This window comes from Podarcis tiliguerta (assembly GCF_965153285.1).
Source record: "Podarcis tiliguerta genome assembly, chromosome: 2".
Classification (NCBI taxonomy): Eukaryota; Metazoa; Chordata; class Lepidosauria; order Squamata; family Lacertidae; genus Podarcis; species Podarcis tiliguerta.
Window position 1 is genome coordinate 80,692,982 of NC_139535.1, and position 23,764 is coordinate 80,716,745.

At 45.3% G+C, this 23,764-nt stretch overlaps 1 protein-coding gene across 3 annotated transcripts in view; it reads right to left on the reverse strand.

The window, feature by feature from the left end:
* Nucleotides 1–645: 645 nt before the first annotated feature.
* Nucleotides 646–23,764, reverse strand: part of GIPC1 (GIPC PDZ domain containing family member 1) — a 29,833-nt gene continuing 6,714 nt past the window's right edge. For all 3 annotated transcript variants that reach the window (XM_083431042.1, XM_083431044.1, XM_083431043.1), the window contains 6 exons: nucleotides 21,174–21,506; nucleotides 20,706–20,891; nucleotides 16,379–16,559; nucleotides 3,634–3,746; nucleotides 2,951–3,032; nucleotides 646–2,703 (listed from right to left, as the gene is read on the reverse strand). In XM_083431042.1, coding sequence (XP_083287168.1) covers nucleotides 2,552–2,703; nucleotides 2,951–3,032; nucleotides 3,634–3,746; nucleotides 16,379–16,559; nucleotides 20,706–20,891; nucleotides 21,174–21,455 — 996 coding nt within the window. In that variant the 5' untranslated portion in view covers nucleotides 21,456–21,506 and the 3' untranslated portion in view covers nucleotides 646–2,551. The remainder of the gene's footprint in view (nucleotides 2,704–2,950; nucleotides 3,033–3,633; nucleotides 3,747–16,378; nucleotides 16,560–20,705; nucleotides 20,892–21,173; nucleotides 21,507–23,764) is intronic.

Here is a 23,764-nt window from a genome sequence, read left to right on the forward strand (position 1 = left end):
GCCCATTAAAATGAAATTGCTGGCTGCACACAGTGCAGCATCTGGTTCCACTTCACATGCAGGGCCATTTCCAACCCAACCCTCACCAACCCATTTAATATTTGGACTGCTCCAAGCAGGGAAATTTAGAAATATTTGAGCCAAGAAAACACACATATCACAGGGCAGAAATCGAACGACTTCTTTGAGGTTATTTGCTCTCACTCCAGAGGCAGAAGCCTAGAACACGAGACACATTATTTTTATGTTGCTGCTCTGACAGGGCTCAAGCAGAGACCCCCTAGGAAAAAGTTGCACCTGGCCATGAAGTTAGGGTGCTGCAGTTGTTTTACTGGCTATTTCTCTGGGTAGTTTCCTTTTTCCCAATGTGTCATCTGCAACCTCTCTTTTGAGGTAGTTGCTACACGCACCTGCTCATTTCTCCCTTAGCAGCAACCAGAGAACCGTCTTGCTTACCCAGATCTGCAACACCACCCTAACCGGCTGGGTCCCAACTCCCGCATCCTACCATTTCCTCCACAGAGGAAGTTTTAATTTTTTCCGTGTCGGCCAAGAGATGGGATAAGCTGGAACTCCACTTGTGGGCACTCTGCACCTCCCCTCCCCACAACACACCCCTTAAGCACACATGCAGGCAAAAAGCAATTTAGTAATGTCAATATATTTTTATCTTAAAGATGCTTTACACATAGAATACAAAAATATGCCCAAGGAGAATGTGGTGCCTGGTCTACCCACAAGGCTTCCGGTGCCAGGGCACAGGAAGGCAGCAAAGCTTGGCAGAAACCTCACCCACTCTGAGCATGAGGTGTGGGTCCCGAGGGCAACTAGGCTCCACATCCTACCTGGGGTTAGTGTCTTAAAGAGATACAGTAGGTGGGTTGGGGCTGTGAGGTGTAATTGAAGAGGGAGGGGGCCTTCACAGCTCCTAGGGTGACCAGACAGTGCCTGAACTACAGTACTGGGGATACAGTACAGGGAAGAGGCCCAACATTTGGGGGGGTGTGTGTGTGCGCGTGTAGTGTCAGTGAGAGAATATCAATAATTTAACAGAGGCAGCTTTTCAGGCATTATTAACTGGGCCACCCTGGGAGGTAGGTCAGTATGACAAAGTTGGACAGATTAGTCAAAGACAGATCTCGACAAGGACATGCCCAAACCCAGACCGCAAGGAGAACCTGCTGCTGTTGCTGCTTGTGGTTTTGCTGCCCCTCTGGGAACATCCCCAGTGCCAAGCAGCATCACCCTGAGCAGAGGAGTTCCCCAGAACCAGTCCAGCAAGGGAATATTCCCAGCAGTAATTGGGACGGGGGAATGCCACTGGTGTGACAGGCTCAGCAATGGCTCATTGCCAGTGAGTCACATGGGACGACAATCTTTGTACTATCCACAAAGTGAGTAACTGGGGGCAAGAAGCTCAGTTGCAGATGGGGGTGGCGGTTAAAGAGGAGGTGGGCCTTTAAACCACGCTTCCCTCTGGGGAAGTGGGTGGGGGCAGGACAAGCCAGATCCATTCAGGGGAAGGGGGAGTGGCTGGCTGTACAGCCTTGTGTCTCTGCTGCCAGCTGTTCCTAGCCATGCCCAACCAAAGGAAGCTTGAGACTGCTGCTCAAAATGGATTCAAGTTCAACAGCTGACAATGGGGCTGGGAAGCAGAGGCAGGCTTTGTTAGGCAGGGTAGGACCAGCAGCTGAAACTCAGCTGGAAGGACTGCCTAGCCACATGGAAGGAAAGGATCTCTCTAGAAAACAAAATTGGGGTCGGGGACTTTATTTCCTCCACCAGTTGTTTTTTTACCTTGTAATCTGATGCTCTCTGATTTCTGAGTGCCTCTCTTGCATTTACTACCCAAAGCCAAGCTACGAGGATCAAGCAAGAGAGAGCAGCTATGAAACGAGGTCCACCTGTGGCAAGAGAAGCAGCTTCCCAGTGCATATTGTACCAAAATGGATTGGAGCTGGACCAGCAGAGGGTGTTCCTGCTGGAATAAGAGGGATGCATGTGTGTACCCTCTTGGCCTACCCAGTGCAGATATGCACAGTGAGGAGCTTTTGCTGCACCTGCCCACCCACCCAAATGGTTGTGTCAGGGCTGTCCAAACCCATCCGAACTCACCCCAGCCTCATCCGTCACCCGAGAGTGCCTGTGAGATTCCCCCCAGACTAACTGCCTATCAGGATGCCTGCATATCCTCGTTCAAGGATAGGCCTGGAAACCAGCAAGGAGCAGCTGCATCTCCCTGAGAACAGCAAACTGTATGAGCAGAGTGGCAGAAGCCAAGAACTGGCAGCAAGGGACTCCTAGCGGACTGTGTTCAGGTCTGAGGGAGCCTCATGCACAAAGAGGTGGTCAGCAGCAGTGATTCTGGCCCCCATTCACATTACACTCCAGTCATTAATGCAGGTGACTTATTGCTTGAGGGCCTCTCCAGCCCCTAGGGAAAGGAGGCAGGTGTGGCCCAGCATCGAAGTGAGGGCACAGTGGTGTGCCAGGCCCACCAGTGGCCTGCCTAGTAGTCCTGCCTGCAGGGTCCAGCAGAGGGCGCAGAGTCCTAGTAGCGCCCAACCTTGGCGTCGCCAATCGCTCCCCAGACGTCGAAGACAAACTCGTCGGGGAAGGCAAAGTCCCCCAGCTGCTCGTCCAGGGACTCAGCAAATTCATCAGGATTCCGTTTGTCCTTTCCCAGCTCCACCATGGTAGCAGCTATGCGGGGGAAAGGAAAGAAAGCCAGAGGTGAGCATCTGCTCCACACCCCAAACAGCTCACAAGCCAACACAACAACTGAGACAGAGGCACAGGGAGAGCTTCACATTGGCTCCCATTCCAGCATTGGAAAGGTGTGCAAATCAAAGGGAGATGCCAGCATCTACAGGGAGGCTCCAGTCTCTTAACTAGTTTGCTTTGGGTGGTTTATTTCCAGATTAAAAGAGGAAAGGTAGCGGCAACTCACCTAGCTCTGTGTCACGGATGCCCATGTAACTCTCCAAAAGATCATCAACCTTCTCAATGGCCTTTTCCTCAAATGCAGATGGCTGTGAAGAGGAAGAACACAACGACTGAAGCAGCGACAATGTCTGTCTTCCTCTCTATTAACTTGAGGGGTGGCAGCTGCGACTTGGCTACGGCTACTAGCTGACAGGGCCAATGGGTCTAATGCAGAAGAAAATGGCTGCAATGTGGCTGAAGAATTTTGGTAGAGATTGGAGAGTGGGAAACTCTAGAGCTGGTTATCCGGGGACCACGTGTGGCTCCGTGTCTTCAGAAGACGCATGAAGGCTGTGAGGAAGAGTACCAACCCAGGGCTGCGGGTATCAGCTGGACTATCCCTCTTGCCACCAATACCATCATAACATCCCTTTACTTCTCTGGTCTGCACAATAACTTGAAGGAGAAGCAGGGAGGAGGAGATGAGAGAAACAGCAGGAGAGATGCCTGCTCCTTTCCCACCCTCCTCTAAAACCACACCACAAGGAAGAGCTCAGGGGCAGGGGGGAAATATGCTGCTGAGCATCCCTCTCACCAGAGGGGGATGGCTTTGTGGACACCTGCTCTAAACCACTCTTGGAAAAAAGTGGAGCAGAGCAGAGCTGCTGATCCTACTGCTCTACATTTCTGGGCTTGCAGAACACACACCTGTTCCTCCACAGTGGCTGGTCCTTTGGCCCGAAGTCGTAGGGTGCCTCTTCCTGTGCCAAGCTGTGCACTCCCGCTGTGTTTGCCTCCTGCAGACCGCTGACTGATCATATCTGGAACAGAGCAAGAGAAAAGCCCGGTGAGCTTTTTTGCAGAGTCTGCATGCTGGTGGTCCAGCTTAGGAACAAGCCCAACAGAATGTTTTCCACATGATGTTTTCAATATGATGTGCGGGGCAACATGCACTAACCAAAGAAAGAAAGAAAGGGCAGAGATTGAGAGAGGCATTCAAGAAATGGTGTAGGCAATAGCAATGGTAAGGACAATCTTTCCACAGTGGAAGCTAACAGGGGAGTGATGGCAAGGAGACCACTGTGAAGCAAGCTTAGGAAATGCCATTCTATGTAGCTGAAGACTTTTAAATATATGTATATATATCCCCAAAGCACATCAGGCCCATTTCCTTCTCACATCCCAACGCTCAAATAAAACAAAAAAGACATCTTCTCAGCAGCAGCTCCCATGCCTGCAGATGTCATATTTCCATAGCCCTTGCCAGAACTGCACCTTCTGAGTCTACGTGCTTCTCGAGGCACTGTTAATTTCAGCCGAAGAATCAATTAAAGCCCCTAGGGAGAGGGAATTAGTCCTGTTAGATCCACGGCCTGCCAAGGGGTCAACGCCTCTGCAGCACCGAGTTCCCAGATAGAGGAAAGGGGAAAGGGGAAGTGGGGGGGGGTAAAGTCTAGCACTGCAGGACAGTCTGAATTAGACATTCTTTCTAAAGGCAAGAATAGAAAGAGTGATGTTGGAAGAAGCCAGCTGTGTCAACACCAAGGGGGAGATGGGGGCAAGAACAGGAGCAGAGGGAGCAAACTTACAAGAACTCTACCCCAACAAGGTAAGCATAATCAAAAACAAGATAGTGATAACAGAGCTATGTTGGGCAGAGGAGATGCAGAGGGCCATTTCACATGTAACAGAAGAGCAGTTAATTCAGGGTTTGTACCAGTGTGTCAAGTGGACCTTTCCATGCTTTCAGGTTATTGTTGAACATACTGCCTATGGCAGGGGCAGGGGACCTATAGATTTCCAGAAGTTGATGGATTACAACTCTCACTGATCCCTATCCCTGACCACTGCTCACACTGGCCATGGCTGATGGAGATTGCAGGGCAGCAGCAGGCAGAGGGGAACAAGGTCTACAAGTTCCTACGAGGAGATCTGTGAGCTCCTAATCCAAAATACAGACTGTTCTCTTCACATTATACCTGGAAACATGGAAAGAAAAACCGCAAGGCGGTCACCTGTCTTTCTCTCACACACCCTCAGCTCCAGTCCCTCAGCAGCCTGCAGTGGACACTGTGGAAGAATTCAGCACTGCCTGAAGTGATCATTCCATTGGCACAAGCATCACAGCTGGCAAGTGAAATGAGTCCCTCCTCTCCTCCCCCAAACACAGTTCTGGGGGGTTCTCCTGACCTCCTTCTCAAGCCAACTGAAGAGGCTATGCGGGGAGAAGAGAGGGGAAAGCCCCTCTGCAGAAGCCGAAGTCCTAGCACAGGACTTCTGCCGATGGGACCTGCTAGGTGCATCCCTGTGCATCCAACCGCAGTACAAACAGGATGGGCATTTCTTTCCCCGCCTCTGCCAAGGTTTTGTACAAATTCTGCAAGCTTGAGAAAGCAGTCTTTGCTCACTTCCTCTGAACAGTGCATGACGGTGGTGAAACCATCAGCCACAATGTCCTAATCTCCTTGCCATTTCCCGACTTCTGCAATTGCTTTGGGCCCCTGTTGCCATCACTGGTTTGTGGTGGTTCATCGAGTACCTGATAAGGTTTGGCTGACTGAGCAGTTCTTTACACAGCTGCAACTATCTGGCCTGTTGCTGATCTGGATGCTTTCTTCCCTGATCTGGATGCTTTCTTCCTTCATACCGCTTGTAAACTTATTCTCTGACCTCCAAGCAGGCTGTAGCCGTAGGAGCCTTTTCCTTAAATCAGCAACATTATCCAAAGCACTCTCGCCACTTACAAGCAGTAACAGGAAGGCCACTGCATATAGGCCCTTTCTGTATAGTTTACAGTAGAAATGCATAAGATAATATTTTATCTCAGACACTTTGCATTTTTGCCTACAGAACATTATGTTGAACTACATGAACAGAGGATCTATGGTAGATGTGTTAATCTGATGACATTAACACAGGGCACTTTATGGAGGGACATGGAAAGTACCGGTTCTTTAATGAAGCACTTAATAGGATTAGCCAACTAAACTGGCTGGGGAAAATAGGGAATTTTGTCCAAGACATCTGGAGGGCACTAGGTTGGGGAAGACTTTCATGAAATGGAAGTACCTCTCTTTTTCACAACCAATTAATGGAAGGGTGATGAATGGTGCAAAAGAATACAGAACCGCAGCGATACCCTCCCAAACCCAGCATATGATCTGAGTCTATCAGCAGGAATGCAGTGCTTAGAAATGGAAAACTTCTGCCAAGCTATTTCCCCCCTGTATATTCTGTGGTATACACTGGCCTAGTTGAATAAGCTCAAAAGTCCACACAGATTTCCTGCCTAAAGGAACTAAAAATCAATTCATATAAAAATCATTGCTTAAAATCTCTGTCATAACAGAAGTGTGCAATGACACGGGGGCAGCTTTGAGAAAGGAATTAAAACAAGTGCTGAGGCTTTCAAATTTGCTTTGTTCTCTGAAGTCAGATGCCCAACACAACTAATTGGTGGGAGGCAGCCTCCAATCCAGTGTGTGGTCCTGGAAAAGTAACTGGCAGGTTAAAGCCCTGGCTGGGAATGGAAGAACACAATATTCTAGGAATGTCGCTGGGATGAGGCATTGACTTCCTTTGTCATGACGATTAGTCTGCCAGTTTATAAGGCAGATGCGCGCACGAGAGTGGTCACGTGCTTCTGCATAAGCATAATCAAGAAGAAATGGCCAAGCTTTGGGCAGCAGGGTGTGAGTGTCTCCCATTAATTTAATGAGGACTACATTCATGTTCCAGGCTAGAGCGGGTCTTTCCAACTGGAGGACAGGCTTCGAAAGTCACTTCTATAGAAAACTTTGGTTAATTGCCAGGGGAGAAAGAAAGGCTTTTCTTATCGACGTGAGAAGCCATTGCAACATACACTTTCAATGCAGTAACTCAGACACTTAATAGGTAAGAAACAGAGATTCCAAAAGAGGCAGTGAGAGGCAGCTCTGGAGCAATAGCTTAGCCCCTCTTCTACATGCTCCTAGCTCTTCATTTATAAAGGAACAACTTAGGTTTTCTATAGTTCACTATAATTGCCTGCATTCATAATGAGAGATTGTGCAGTCATTCTTCTATCAGCCAGACAGGTAGAGGAATTCCTGATTTGGATGAGAGGCCAGGCCAGCATTCTATGGCAGCCTTCCCTAAACAGGTGCTCTCCATGTTTTGGACTACAATTCCCATAATCCCTGACCACTGGCCAGGGCTCATGCCATGGGAGCTGCAGCTCAAAACATACAGATGGCAGCAGGTTGGTCCATCTAGCTCAGAAGTGTCCACACCATGAGCAAGGAGCCTTTTTAAGGTCAAAGGCTGTATAGCCAGCCTTTGGGTGATCTTGTGGGGCTGCATTCCAAAGCCAAATGTTGGCAGAGCTAAAGCCAAACCTACTTTTGATCAGCCATACTCAGTCACGTAGATCTCCCTCCTGAGCCATCTCCACTCCATGCTTCTCTCTCTTCCCTTGTATAGGAATTTGGCTTATAAAAAGATCCAATTTGTGTTCATGGGACTTTTTCTTCCTAATGGTCACACAAGGGGGCAAATGCCATAAATGGGCAAGGCAGAATGAGCCATTCTTACCAACTCCTCAAATATCACACACCCCTATGTGGTCACAAAGACTTTGCTGGAAACATCTGCATTGCAGGCTGCTGGTTCTTCACCATGATCTAGGCTGACTGAGAGGAGGTTCTCCAAGGCTGCAAACAAGGGTCCTTCCCAGCCCTCATTGGAGATGCCCAAGCATGCAAATCTTGTGGTCTACCACCAAACTGAGATCCTTCTCTAAAACTAGAGGAAGATTGCACAGGCCAGTATTCTTCTCTTCAAGAAAGTAACTCCTCCCTTTTTGCCACATACATCAGCACACTTCGTGCTCGTGTCACACTGGCGTGATTCATCCGCTGCTTCAATACACTGCTCCCAAGGACCTGCCAGGTTGTTCCACAACACACACATGTGCTCCTTCCTTGTTTATGTGCACACAGCTGTGGTGTTGTCTGTAATTATAACCAGAGTTTTCTCCAGGGGGAGTTAAAGACATGTAACGCCAGATGGCTGATACGTATTTTCCTGAGATGCCTCATCTCCAGCGGCCTTGGCTCCTCATGGTGCATCAGCCCGGCCACCCTAAGGTGGCGGCAGCACTGGCAAGACAGATTAATAGTGCTTTTCTGAAACTGCACTTCTTGATTGTATTGACAGACATGTTCACTGGGAATAGGCTCTACAAATCAATTGGCAAACTGCAAGAAGAGGAACCCAATACTCTGCCCCTGCCATCAGTGAAGTCAGCCTTCTCCTATGCCTTATCACATAATCCCAATGTCAGAGCTGCAAGGAGGCATGGTACAAATTGTACAATCTAGGCAACCACTCTCTAGTTAACAAGGACAGAGGAGCCCCATGTCCAGCAAGCTGGGGTTTGCAGAGTTCAGTAATCCAGAGAAAAACAACTGCCTGCTCACGACATCCTGGCACCATCCCCAGCAGCAGCTGCCTGGCTCCTCCAAGCCTCCAGCACACCCACCCTCAGATCCCTCCAGCATTCCACTATCCTCCAAGTGCAAATTAGCACATTATGGGCTGCGGCTGTGCCAGGTTTAAGATCAGAAAAGGCTGTAATCTTGGCGGCAGACTGCCCTTAGACATTGGGCTGAGCTTGAACATATGGCACAATTAAAGAGCCACGCGACAGACAATAGCTGGCAAGGCTAACCTTGAACACCAACTTTGAGAACCGACATGCTGCCTGTAGGAAAGACCAGGATGCAGACCTACCAATGGGACCTCTCTATATCCTGCCTCCTTGCGTTTTATGATGCTAGGGCGGGCTTGCACAGGAGCTGTGGTCTCCAAACTTCCCCACTGGCTTTCACATGGGGACAGACATGAGAATGAGTTTTTCTCTGCTGCAGCAGCTCTTGCTTTGCATTCCCTTCCTGAGGAGTACACTTGGCCGCAGAGAAGAGGTGCTCTCAGTTAAGAAGCAAAGGGCAAAGGATTTACACAGACTGTTCTCCTATCCATAATTTACAAGCAACAGTTTCTAACACATACACACACAAAATAGGGAAAAACAACATTCACTCAGGTCCAATTCCACTGCTTCATGCAGCCAGCATGAGGTTATACACAGACCCTACATGGGCCTCCTCAACTGCTGAGAGTCTGCTTACAGCTCCCTACGGCGGAGCTGGGAATGCAAAGACAGAAGCAGTACACATAAAATGCTCGGTTGTTCTATCTGGTCTGGCAGGGACATGTGTTTGGCCAGAAGCTGGGTACTATCCCCAGATGTTCCTGGCCCTGTTCTTTGTAGGTTTCCTGCCTCAGCCCTTTCAGCTCCATTGTGGGGACATTCCAAGGAATGAAACAACCCTAACTGGGCGACAAAGCCTCATAGTATTCTTGGCTGGCCCCTGCCTTTAGACTTGGCTAGGTGTCCAGACGCCAACAACTTTTTCATCACCTTCATTCTGAAGAGCAATGAGAGCCACTGAAATAGCTAATCTGAAAGGGGTGGGGACACACACACAGCAATTCAGAGGAGCCCATCAATGTAGACCGTGCATCAAACAACCAGCTAAAATACAGATGAAAAGGAACAGAAAAGCAGTAGGACCAAAGTACACACACAGAACGAGGGCATGGAGAGAAAGTATTGCTTTCCCAAGACTAAGACTGTTCACCCTGAACCCCAATTTTATTCGCCTAGGGACAATTCTAGCAGTGCCCCCCCATCATATTTCTGTTATAGTGGGAGGACTGCAGTCATTGGCCTTTACCAAAAAGACCAACTAGAAAGATAAAGAGCAAGGGAAGTGCTGCTCCAGGAGATTCTTTCATTGCTCCAACATAAAGGGTCAATGTCTAAACAAATATGTGATGTGAGATTGATGAAAGTGTTTAAGGATGGAACCTGGCAGTTAGCAGGCAATAGCTCAAATCGGTTTACGGCATGAGTGGAAAGAACACTTGTGGAATTCTGGGAAAGAGACCTCTGCTTCAGGGTGGGCCCATGAGGACCGTATAGTCCCACATATTGGTAAAGAAATGAAAAATTCCACAATGTAGACCAAGCCATAACCAAGGGTCCAGCTAACACATTGACTACATCAAGAATTGGCACCTGGATAATTTTTTTAATGGCCATTTTATTTTTACATCAAAATGCTAGTCAGTGGCCTGTTTATTTCTCTTACAACATTAAATTCAAAACAAGTAGATCCCAGAAGTATTAGGGGGAACGTTATAAAGATGTCAGGATATGAAATTTTGCTGGAGCTTATTCATACTATTAGGCCATCTTGACAGTAACTTTGCTGCCGATTTATTATCTGCAGCAAAAATACTTTGGTGTTATTATTGTAAAATATATATTTTCCGGACACGTGGCTGGTTGTCAAAGAGTTTATGCCCTAACTCATACAGTTATGTGAAGGCAGACAACAAAATGAGTTCAAATGGTAACTGATATCTCTCTCCGAAGAAGTATAGGTAGCAATGCTGTACTGAAGAAAAATTCCAAAATCCTTATTAAGGCAATACCTTTATTAGGCCAAGCAAAGTATCACAAGATAGCAGTCAAATTTTCTAGTTCTCCATAAACTCTTCATCTAAACAGTCAACAAAGCAAGAAAGAAGAGGAAAATAAAATGTCACTGTCCTAAGGCAGACTGAGACGAGGGGCTAACAGGCATTCAAATGAAGCTCTTTTAGGGACTATGCAAGTATCGGCTTGCACCAAGACTTACTGGGAAGAACCGGTTTGTTCGCTATGGTTCCAAGTTGTTGGAACCAAGTTGCTGTCTCACTGGCAAATCCCAAAAGCAAAAGCCCTGCTTCTGGAACCAATGAATCATTCCACAGCTCAGCTCTCCTAACCTGTGAAATACCTGTGCAGGTTAAAAAGCAACATTGGTTGCTTGCAAAATGATCCAGTGTCTAGGCAATAAATGGAGCCCCATTTTGGGATGACTTGGTGGTTCCAAAAATTAACAGGAAAAAATGTTCTACTGGAAAAGTGCTAATTCTGTTTCTCTCAATCTCTGTGTTTCTTCTCCTCACCCCCCCGCTGGCCAGCCAGCTTAGCAAAGAACATCATTCACATCCAAGTATTGCATGATGGGGAGGAGGGAATCAGTGCGACCATTCCTGAAGCACTAACAAATATTAATCCAGCAGAGGAGATGAAAGTGAAGAACAAACACACACACAACAGCCACAGCCAAGGAAGGAATAACTTGGAAAGTGGAAAATCATCCTTCCCAGAACTGTCTGGTGAGTCACTCAAGGAGGAAGAAACTTGCAGTGGCAGAGGCAGACTGAAATGATGGATAAGCTGTGCTGCAAACACAGCAGGGGTTGCAATGCATTTAGAAACTGGAACTGCTCGTGACTTATTCTGGGTAACACGAAGAAGCATTAAGCATAGCGGATGCACCGCAGACACAGAACTCCAAGGTGCGGTTATTACCCAGCAACGTGATCTTAGGCTCTCTCTGCTAAGTAGAACACTACAGGCGCAGGGAGGTTACTTAGTATCAGGATTCAAAGACATCCTGTATGGCATCCAGCCTAATGCACCAGCCACAGAGGAATATAATGACAGCATAAGGCTCTGACCAAAAGGGAGCTGGATCCTACCCAGAACACAGTTGTCAAGAGCAGGAGTCTTCACCATGCAGGAGATAAAATGAAAAACTGAGCTTTGTGTATTCGACATGGAGCTTCCTGCCCACCTTCTCTCAAGGGTCAGGGAAGTCCAGCCCCAAGTTTTGCTCCACAAACCTCTCACTTCCTCAGTTCTCCTCTGGGTCACTTAAGACTATCCTGCTTCTCCCTCCCCATCATGGATAACCTTCCCATTTTATACTGACTAAGTGCAGGATCCCTCCTCTAGAGACCTAGCAAAGCTTCTGGATAGAGAAGGGAAACCCACCCCACTCTGCGCTCACTTGAGCCAACAATGAGAAAAATTGCTGCTCCATTCAGATACCAGTTCTGCTCTCCCAAAGCTAGATATTCCACCTTACTAAATGGCAAGGGCCACTCTCTCTGCCTGCCTAGGAAGAGGATGTGTAAAAAGAGTTTCTTCCACCCAGCAGAGATTTGGCTCAGGGTAGAGAATGCTATTGAGCTGGTGCCACCCTGACCTCTGCTGGCGAGAGAAGACTGCAGCACCACAATTTCAAACGAGGGCTGCCTCTGCAGGGGTTTTCTCCCAATACCGAAGTTACTTGTGTGCAGTATATATTTTGTTAATGCATGTGAGAGAGATTTGAAACTAAATGTATATCCAGGTTTTGCCAGCACATTCCAAATCCCAGAACTGCACATGTGAAAACTCCGTCAGCCACAATGTAAATTATATGGTGCAGGTGCTTAACGAAGCTCCTGTGCCACATTTGTGCAAGTTTGTAAGATTCCTGAAAACTGCAGATATCCATTATTAGGAAGCTGCTATGCTCTGGTGACCAACTGCTTGACTACTGCAATAAGTTCTTTGTAGGGCAGCCCCTGAAGATGATCTGGAGGCTGCAGCTCATGCAGTATGTGGCTCTTGGGTTGGTAAGTGGGGTAGCCTGATGGGACGATGGGGCTGTGTGTGAACTACCAGGTCTAACATACTAGCATTCAAAACCCTAAACAGCTTGGGACCAAAGTACCTAAAAAAGCACCTTCAATTACCAACCATATTGAGACTACGACTGACAGTGTCACCAGTGGGGACTGGCAGAGACTCGTAATGGGGCCTTCTCAGTGGTGGTTCCTCATTTGTGGAATGCCCTCCCTAGGAAGGTGCAGCTGCCTCCTTCATTATTAATTTTCAGAAGGAATTTTAGAAACGTTCCTTTTTACGCAGGCATTTTATGACTAAAAGATAGTGTTAACCCTGAAATGATGAGCTGCGAGAGTAGGTGATTGTTTTAAACTATTTTTTTAGAAACTATTAACTGTATTGTTTAACTACTGACACATTTGCCACCCTGGGTTCCTTTGGGAGGGAGGTGAAGATATAAGCCTAATAAATAATAATACAGTCGGAAGAGATATTTGAAAACAGTAGTTGCTCAAGATAAATAAAGATGAAAGGAGGCAAGTAACATGAAGCCCAAACTTACTCATTTTCTGAAGAACTTTACTGAAAAGTATCCCATGTTTTGTTTTGTTAATACAAAATCAGTGCACAGAACTAGTGCAATTTATGTCTCAGCTGTGGCTTGAACCTTCGCCGTGCTCGTGAAACCAATGTGCAAATTAGGTCAATTACAAACAACTGCCTGGGCATGAGGCCACAGCTAATTTGAATAAGAGTCCTTTCTACAAAAATAGTATGCCCAGTCTGCTGAAGACCGTGCAAGTCTGGTGCTGTAGCACCAGCGACATCTGTTGGCTGTGTTACAGCACAACTGTCAACCAGTGCCATAAACTTATTTATCATATTTCACGATATGAAATTTGGCTGTCATGCATGTCTCTGGTATGGGAAAACCAAAATATATAAAAGTTTCATGAACCATGTCATTGGGAGAAATTTGTATAGAGTCTGGGAGAAATGTAAAAAAATGTTTGGAAAGCAAAAACACCCTTATGGTTATTGCTAACCGAAGCAATTACAATTAAGACAATAAATATAGATAGACGGTGGAAATCCTTTTGAGACTTGTTGGACTTTTCAGGGTGAAAACTCAGATTGAAACCAATGGAAGAAGTAAGGGGCCAAGTTGCTGATTGGGTTACAGTATCATCAAATAAACAATATGTTTAAATTAGATAAGAAAAATAGCTTTTTGGACCAAAGCTCACAATTTGAAAGAGAGTTATTGACGAATAAGGAAAAACTACTGTCTAAAATATAAATTATTATTGGAGTGGGAAACAAAAAACAAGGTGGTTAAAGTGTCAATGACCCATTGGGCAATGGATATAGGGTACAATATAAAACGAAACCTCTGGGAGAAACTTTGGAAGAATGATATGAAATTTACTGCATGCTACACACTGAAAGAGAACTATATGAAAATGATCCATAGATGGTATTTAACTCTGAGTAGATTGGCTAAGATGTATAATGCAGAATCTGATTTGTGTTGGAAATGTAAAGAAAGAGAAGGAACTTTTTCCCCCTATGTGGTGGGCATGCAAAAAAGTTAAAAGTATATTGGGAAATGATATATAATGAGATGAAAAAAATGTTCAAAACAACTCCCCCCACCCCCCAAAACAGAAGCATTTCTCTTAGGAATTGTTCAGACAGAGGTTTCCAAGAGTCAGAAAAGAATTATTTACCGTATATATGTAACAACAGTGGCTTGGATTTTGCTCGCCCAAAAATGGAAAGTGAGGGAAGTCCTTAGCAAGGAGGACTAGCAACTTATGATAGAATATGCAATTAGCAGGTCTAATAAGTAGAATAAGGGAGCAAGAAGAACAGGTATTTAAAGAGGAGTGGGAATTTTTTTGTTGAGTATATTGAAAACAATTGTGCACAGTTGAAAACACTGGAAGTATTACAGTAAATTCAACAGTATAATATATATTGAAATAATGTAAGATAGGAAAATAGAATTAGATGGATAGATCAAAATATGCAGGAATGGTGGCTAAGTTAAATGACCCTTGGAAGGGGGGAGAGAGAGAGAGAGAAGTCAATGAATGTATGGTATAATAAAAGATGTTTAATTTGAAATGTAAAATTTGAAAATTTAATAAAAAATATATTAAATAAATAAACTTATTTTCTGGGCTGTATGAACTCACAGCACTTGAAAAATAATTCTGCATGCACACAATTTAAATTCTTTGGTCAGAAAAATGGGCTGTATAAATAATGCAATCTTGCACAATGTATTCTGGATTTGATAGTCATTTGGAGTGGCAGGGGATGGGGAGGGGAGGAAGAGAGAAGAGGAGGAGGAGGAGGAGGAGGAGGAGGAGGAGGAGGAGGAGGAAGGGCATCAAAGTCCTCTCTAGCTACTCAAAATCTTATTCTGCCACCTATCTTGATTTAGATTTCAGCAGCTGTTATCCACACATTATTGAGAATAGCCACCCATCCATAAGAAATAGAAAATTGCTTATATCCCTTTTTTCTTTTAAAAAGGTCCTCAGGAAGTTGAAGACAGACATAGAGGACACCTTCAAAAATAGCACACACTGCAAGAGGGCAAACTTCCCTTAACTCTAAGCTCAGGTGAGTCTGCTGCCAACTGAAACAGAGCCCAGCCTCTTCTCCGCTAATTCTTTGACACAAACAAACTGCATTTTGAATTAGAAGAAAGGTTCTGTGTTTCCCTGAGCTAGGTTCATACACATCATGGAAACTTCTCTGTGTGTCTGTATTGTCTTGCATGTCATGAGCAAAATGTGAACCATGTTTTGCTCAAAGTTCGGTTTAGAAGCTAACAGGAAACCAGCCTGCTGCAAGTAGAGAATTCAAACACACCCTTTGTCAACCTTCTCCTATTACACCAGGTGGTTGCCAAGTATTAAAACACTTCTTCCTTAGAGGAAGAGTCTATAAACCTGCCTATAAAAGGTGCACAGCAACCAGAGGTTCTTTTAGACGTGTGCATCGTAGAAACTTAGATCCTGTTTCCTACTCCAATGTGTGAGTTCCTGAAGAAAGTGTTTGGAATGTATGCCACTGAAAGAATCATTGATTGCCACAGGGAAAGCCAAAAGACAAGTCTGTGTCATTAGCCAAAGTGTACAAATGTTATTCATGCTGTGCTCTTGAAAACGAAGTCAGATATACCCTTACTTTTGGCTGGGAATTTGATAGGGAAATTGGCTTAAAAGCTCCAGTACAAAGGTAATCAAATTCTTTTTAACTTGATGCAATACCGAGGGCAAAACCAGATATTAGCTTGCACCTTCATTTTCTATGCCTTGCACCTTCATTTTCTATCTGCACCTGCCACCTTATTGTAAAGTAAGACATCAACAGGTTAGCTGAAGTACCCTTGACATTTTGCTTGAGCACTGCACGCATGGAAGATTACATGCAACAGTCTGTGGGATGGTGATGCCCATGGCTGGCATACAGAGGGTTGGTGAAGAGGGAATGTTGCAGCCCTTGAGCGAAAAAAAGATGTCGCGCCCCAGGTTATTATAACTGAGAGGCAGTCTAAGAAATTGCAGTCCTCAAGCAAGGGAAGGAACAGATTTTCCTCCAGCAATTATGGAGTCCCTAGTTTTACCTCCCCTTTAACCAGTGGATTGGCTTGTAATGGAAACATGCCCCTGGGACTAACTGAATCTCCTTTCAGTGACCAGAAGAGCAGAGTCTAAAAGAGGGCAAAAGCCACCTCAATTACCTCTAGTCTTGTGAAAATAAAGTTCAGCTACAGTTGCTTTGAGAAACGGCACGCTGCCAACTCCCCATTTCTTGAATGATGTATTTTTATCTCCCCCCCCCCACTTCCCAGCAATTCAGAGTGTACAGAATACTTACCAAAAGCCTTCCGGGGCTCAGTAAGCTTCAGTGTGAAAGTGCGGCCTTTGGGCAGGTCCTTGAGCATTTTGGCGACCTCATAATGCCGGCAGCCGATAAGACTCTGTCCATTGATAGACTCGATCATGTCCCCCACATTGATGACTTGGATCCGGTCAATAACACTCCCTTCCTTGATTCTCTGCCAACAACAGATGGGAACAGTCAAGATGCAAATATAGACCCAGTGTGAGAGAAAGTGTGGTGTAGTGGTTAAGACTCATAATCTGGTGAACCGGGTTCACGTCTCTGTTCCTCCACATGCAGCTGCTGGGTGACCTTGGGCTAGTCACACTTCTTTGAAGTCTCTCAGCCCCACTCACCTCACAGAGTGTTTGTTGTGGGGGAGGAAGGGAAAGGAGAATGTTAGCCGCTTTGAGACTCCTTCAGGTAGTGGTAAAGCGGGATATCAAATCCAAACTCTTCTTCTCTTCCTCAACCATTTCCTGACACTTCCCACCTCAAGAAGACATTGTGTCCAGAAATCAAGTGACAAACTATTCGGCAACAGAGGCAGGCTCTAATTCTAAGCTGACCTAGGCTCACTCATCCATTCTAGCTTCACAACCATACCTTTATGATGGACAACTGTCAGTATTTCTACAGGGAAGGAAGCAAGTTGGTGAGAGAGAGGAAGAGTGAAGCTCATAATAAAGCAAGCCAATAGAAGAATCATTTTCATTGATGTTGTTTTTTTTAACACCTGGTTATGACCAGACAACTAGTGTGCCAAGACCAATTCCTTGGTGAGTATTTTCCCACATGTATCACGTGCATTTTAAGAATGTAGGAAAATCTCCACTGTCAGGCCTCCGAGTAGAGACGACCATGTACCTCTGAGGAGTAAGAAGCCCAACGTTGTGTTTAGCATGTTTTAACTCCCCTGTCTCACGACCTTTCAGCCTTGGGATCCACCACAGCCTTAAACTACGTACATACAATGCTCACCCTGCTCCATTCTGCTCCAGTGCTGAGCCTGCAGCTTTTTTTCCTGAGGATTGTGACTCATAATTACACTTATATATTTAATTGACTCATGGTGGATGCAAACAGTAGCCTAACCAGTCTGGCATCCTGTTTCCAGCAGAAGCAATTGTCAAATACCTTGGAAAGAGCTATAACCCCACCTCACCAAGCAAAGTTATACTTCTGGAAGCAGTTTAGAAAAAGGAATGGTGCTTCTGGATCACCAAATAACCCACACATCAAGTCCAAGGAATAAGAGCCTTCTTCACACAAACCTGCAGGTAATAAGCACCCTGAGTCTATCTCTTCCCTGATCCATGGTTCCTAGACAGACTGCCTGTATTACACTGCAACAGGGTGGCAGCATTCCTTCCCTTGCAGGTTTTGCCCTGCAAGAGTGGAGAATGCCCAGAACTACAAACCGAGTGTGAGACGTTGCCTGTGCATGTTTGTACTGCATGTGGAAAGGTGCAGCAGAATCACTCTGGATTAAGCATGGAGAGGGGTTGCACGTGATTTATGATACAAGGAACCTATCAGGAAGTGTAGCCTCCCGAAGAGAAGTAGAAAAGGGGGAGGAGACCAGAATAAGGGAGAGTATTGCTAAGGAGAACAGACTTCGACTGCTTCTGAAACCGAAGCAGGCCAGTACTGGCACGGAGAGGTTCTGAATACTGTTTCACAGGGTATTTAGGTAATGGTGAACCAATTTCTGTTTTAAAGCTGCTTAAAGAACTACAACAGCAAACCTTCACATTAAAAACAAACACTGCAGTGTTGTGCTGTTTTTAAAAGGGCAGGGACTCCCTCAGATCATCCTGTGATAATACACAGTCACTTCCTCCAGGACTGAGAAGCTGATGAACCCTGGGTGGAGACAGCAACTGTTTATTAACTACATAGCAGGTATTGTGGCAGCTCTGCCCAATGCCACGTGAATATTTCCTTCTCTATCCAAAGATACCAAACTGCCACTAATCTTACAGCTCCTTTACACCTCCTTGAGAAAGCACAGGTTGTGATGCTCCCAGGAAGTTCCAACCGCTCCAAGAGAAAACACCCATCTCAAGCAGAACCACAACTTATTTTCCGCAAGAAAGCAGGAACAGGGCCATGTGGCAGGTGGTCTAAACTTATCTACTCCAGGAGCGAATGAGAGTTGCAATCTCATGCTCTTGCACATGCTCAGAACTGTGAAAGTAGAGCAGGCTCCAGTATTTTCCAGAATGTAACTAGCTAATCCCTAGTTTATGAACCAACCGTACGAAGGGAACATAAGCAAGGGTACAAAGAGGATTGAGGCTCTTGCATCAGAGGTATAGCTCTGTTCCAAGTGTCTAGGAACATATAACTTGAAAAGTGGAATCCAATATTCCTGCAGAATCTGAAGAATCACACACACACAAAAACAACACCAACACCACATGCACTTTTAAAGAAGGAAGAACAGAATAACTATTCTACTGGTAGTTAGAAAATGGAGTGGGGTTGGGTTAGTGTAGTCATATGGACAAGCTTCTGTACGCAGTAGTACAGGGGAAAATTTGTGGACTATTTGAAAAATCTAAGTATGCAAGTAAGTTCATTTGTAGGATTAACTTAAAACAAGCAGTTAAAATATTATTGAGAGAAACAGAAGATTATCTTTAAAATGGAGTACAGTAAAGTAGAAAATGCAATGTAAAAAACTAAAATTAAGAAACCACAAAAGGGGAGGGTCAAATATGTAATTGTATTGGATGCATGTGTTTGTAGTGTGTCTGTTTGTAAATTTTTGAAAACTGAAAAAGTTTGTTTAAAAAAGTAACACCAAACTAAGGTTTACAAACCAAACCAACTGTAGCTTCACCTAGCTCACGGTACGTTGGCAGTAAATGAACTACTGTTTAGCCACTGAGCAGGATTCACACATAATGCTAATACATGCTTTATAAACCATAAGCATTATGTGCTAACTTGTCCACTATGTAAATAAGTACATTAATTCAGTTAGATTGAACATATTTCCACATAGCAGAATTTATGGTTTCTTATCATATTACTCAAATAATTTTAGCACAGACTTTAAAGAGAGTAAGAACACGAATGCTGGACAAGAGCAAAGATTTAGCTAGTGCAACTTCTTTTCCCACTATAAAAGCAATAAACCTCTGTTAGCTCCATCAACTGATATTCAGGGATACACTGCCTCAGTAACTGGAGGTTCCATTTTGCTATTGTGGCTAATAGACTTGGGTTGTCCTATCTCATCTTAAAGCCATCCAAGTCAGTGGCCATCAGCCTATCTTGTGACAGCAAACTGAATGAATGATCTGTATCATTTTCTTCTGTCTCACTTGAATCTACTTCCAATTAATTTAACTGGGTGCCCCAAAGCATCTATAAAAGAAATTCTTATCTGCTTCCTCAAACTTTTATATAACTAAAAATCTCAGTATCATATCCTCCTTAGCTAAAGGTAAAGGTACCCCTGACCGTTAGGTCCAGTCGTGAACGACTCTGGGGTTGCGCGCTCATCTCACTCTATAGGCTGAGGGAGCCGCCGTTTGTCCGCAGACAGCTTCCGGGTCATGTAAACAGCACGACTAAGACGCTTCTGATGAACCAGAGCAGCGCACAGAAACGCCGTTTACCTTCCCGCTGTAGTGGTACCTATTTATCTACTTGCACTTTGACGTGCTTTCGAACTGCTAGGTGGGCAGGAGCTGGGACCATACAATGGGAGCTCACTCCGTCGTGGGGATTCAAAACACCGACCTTCTGATCGGCAAGCCCTACGCTCTGTGGTCATCTTTTTTCCCTTAAACCCCCCCCCCCAAAGCTTAGCATTTCTAGACTACTTGGTTTGTCAGAATTTTTCTGTTCAGACCCTAGAAGATAACCTGGTTATCACGTTTCATGTAGAAAAGGCCAGCAGGTGTGTTAGGGAGCCTTGTGCATTATACAATCACTTGGTAAAAAAATACATTCTCAGCCAGAGTGGGAAGGAAAAAAGGGTAATTGTTAGGAATGGGTGGGTTGGACTCCCTAGCTCCTATAAGACACATTGGCTCCCAGAAAGGTTCAGATCAGGAAAGATTCGTAGCTCACAGTAGGAGGATTAGGGTAAGGACTGGGCTTAGTGGCCTCTTGGGAAGAAACCTCTGAAAGATAAAATAGCCTCCCTGAAGCTGATAGATTAGAAAGAACAATGGAAGCAACACAGTGGACCAAACAAAAAACAAAAAAACACACCCACAAAATGGAAGCCCCATACACCCTCCTTCAACAGCAGCAAGAATTCAGTAGGAGAGCAGCACAAGCTAAGCCTACCCAAAGATACCTTGATAAAAGCATAGCCAGCTCCGTTGTCCGTGATGGTCAGGCCCAAGGCTTCCTCAGATTTGAACACCTCAACCTCCTTTCTCTGGCCCTTTGTGTGGGCGAAGATGAAATCCTCTAGGCCAATCTGGCCACCCAACAGTTTTTCCATGTCCACTTTGTGGGTATTTAAGGTGCAGAACATCACCTAGATAATGGGAAAGGAGGCATGAGCACTTGACGTTACAGGCATCCTAACCGCTTTTAGAGATAGTACTCCAAGTGCACCAGTGGGGTCTGCTCCTTCAGTTCGAGAAGTAAGAGACCTGGAAGCTTTTGGCCACAGACCTCCAGCATAAGCTCCCAGATATTTACTTAAACACAGCCTCATGCCAATCCAAACTGTGGTTGACCCTGGCACCTGCCCCACCCAAGCTGAGTTAGCCATGCCATCCCCAACACTAAAGGAAAACATGATGATTGTGCCTACCTCCGCTGGTGAGATTTTAAAGGCCTCGGCAATTTTACTGTACAGTTCTTTGACATTGGTAAAGCCCTCGATCCGGCCAGTGGGGCTTCCGTGGGCCAGCTGGGTGTGGAACACAAGTCGAGGGCGGAGGCTGGCAGGGGGTGGGGGGAGGCCAGGCTGAAGTGCCCCAACCACGCCAACGCTGCCTACCCCCAGCCCGCCCAGGCCACTGCGAATGGGCTCGGCTTCCTCATTCTCCACCAGCGGTGGGGCCTTCTTCCGTCGGCCTAGTCCAAGCGGCATGAGGGAGATGTGGCCAGTCAGCAGCGAGGGTCAGTCGCCCAAGGTATGGACCTAGGGGCACAAAGGAGAGCACAAGGTGAAAAGGAGGAAATGAAAAAAGACAGGCAAGCCTCTGGAAAGACGCATTATCTTGAATTCTAGGGAGCACTTTTCCAACAAGGAAGAAAGGAAGCTGGACCAGAAACAGGTATAGAACTTAATATCACTAGACAACAGCAGTTCTCTATTTGTACCATCAGGTCGGGTAGACACAGTTTATAAGTAAAGTAGTCTTGCAAATAAGATCACAACAAAATCTTACTGGCTTGCCTGCTCACACCTATCTACGGTAGCCCCTTGTGGTAGCCTGAAAAGAGTGAAGAGCAAGGAAGGAAACAAAGCTTTCCCCCATTTATAAGCATTTCAATATTCCTGCGCAGCAGAGAGTTCGACTAGAAGACCCTTTGGCTCCATTCCAACTCTACGGTTCTATGATTTCTCAGTTTGGCAAATGGCTTTGGGATATGTGTTTCTTGGGGACATTTTGCCTTGTTGTGGAAACTAGGGTTTTATGCAGGCAATCTATGTATGTACGCAGATCCCAACTACATCATGGCTTTTGCACAGAAGCGCCACAAGTTCCAACTCATAGGCACGAGACGGCAAACAACTACCGTGGGAGTTCTGTATCCCACTGGGCTTTGCTTGGGAAAAAGGGATGGCTGTAGCTCAGTGGCAGAGCATCTGCTCTATATGTGGAAGGACCCTAGTTCTATCACTGCTGTCTAAAGGCAGGGATGGGAAAGACTCGCAGCTTGAAACCCCATAGTGCTGCTGTCAGTCAGCGTAGAAATTACTGAGCTAGACCAATGGCATGACTTTGTAGGAGGTAGCTTCCTATGTTCCTGTGGAAATGTAATAGCCAGACCAGCTGTCACAGTTAACTCTATTATGGAAGTACAGTATGTAAAACAACAATATCCATTGAACCAGACAACAACAAACAGGCCAGCTATGATACCAGTAATTTGTACAGTTCCTTTTTATAATTGGCATACAACACACACATATAAGGGTTGTGTTATTGCCCCAACTCTATTATTTTCATCGCCATGATCCTACACATTGTTGAAGGGAAACTCCCCACCAGAGTAGAAATCATATATCAAATGAATGAAAAGCTCTTTAATCTGAGTAGGCTGAAAGCAAAAAGTAAGGTTACAATAACTTCTGTCATAGAGCTTCAGTATGCTGATGACAAAGTAGTGTGCGCACACTCAGAGGATGACCTCCAAACCATCCTAAATATATTCACAGAATCTTATGGAAAGCTTGGCCTATCGCTCTATATCAAAAAAACCAAAGTGCTGCACCAACAAGCACAAAACAACCCCTTTGCAGCACCACAAATTCAACTTAATGGTGTAATGTTGGAAAATGTCAATCACTTTTCCTACCTGGGCAGTTATCTTTCCACAAGGGCCAACACTGATGCCGAAATCCAGCATCGCCTGAGCTATGTGAGCGCAGCTTTCTCCCAATTGAAGCACATAGTGTTTGAGGACCGGGACATTCTCAGGGAAACCAAATTGCTTGTTTACAAAGCTATCATACTACCAACTTTACTGTACGTTTGTTAAACGTGGACTACTTATAAACACCATCTCCAACTGCTCGAAAGATCACATCAACACTGTTTCTGAAAAATTTTACACATCACTTGGGAAGACAGGCTACTGGAAGAAGCAAAGATCACCAGTGTCAAAGCAATGATTCTTCAACATCAACTTTGTTAGACTGGTCATGTTGTTTGGATGCCTGATTATCGTCTTCCAAAGCAACTACTCTATTCCCAACATAATAATGGAAAGCGAAATACCAGTAGACAACAAAAGAAGTTTAAAGACACTCTCAAGGCAAATCTTTAAAAATGTAGTATAAGCACTGATAACTGGGAAACACTGGCCTGCAAGCACTCCAATTCGAGAACAGCCTTTACCTAAGGTGTAATGGACTTTGAAGAAGCACAATCTCTGGACAAAAGGGAGAAACAAGCTAAGAGGAAGGCATGTTTGGGAAATCCTCACCATGATAAACTCCTGCCTGGAAACCTATATCCCCACTGTGGAAGGATGTGTGGATCCAGAATTGACCTCCACAGTCACTAACAGACTCACTGTTAAGACCGTGTTCATGGAAACAATCTTACTTGGCTATGAGTTATCGCCAAAGAAGAAGAATTACTAGCATACTCCTAACATGTACAATTAACTCAGTCACAATGCAAGCTTTTAAAAAAAAATTGTATTGGAAAATTTCCAGTGGTTTTT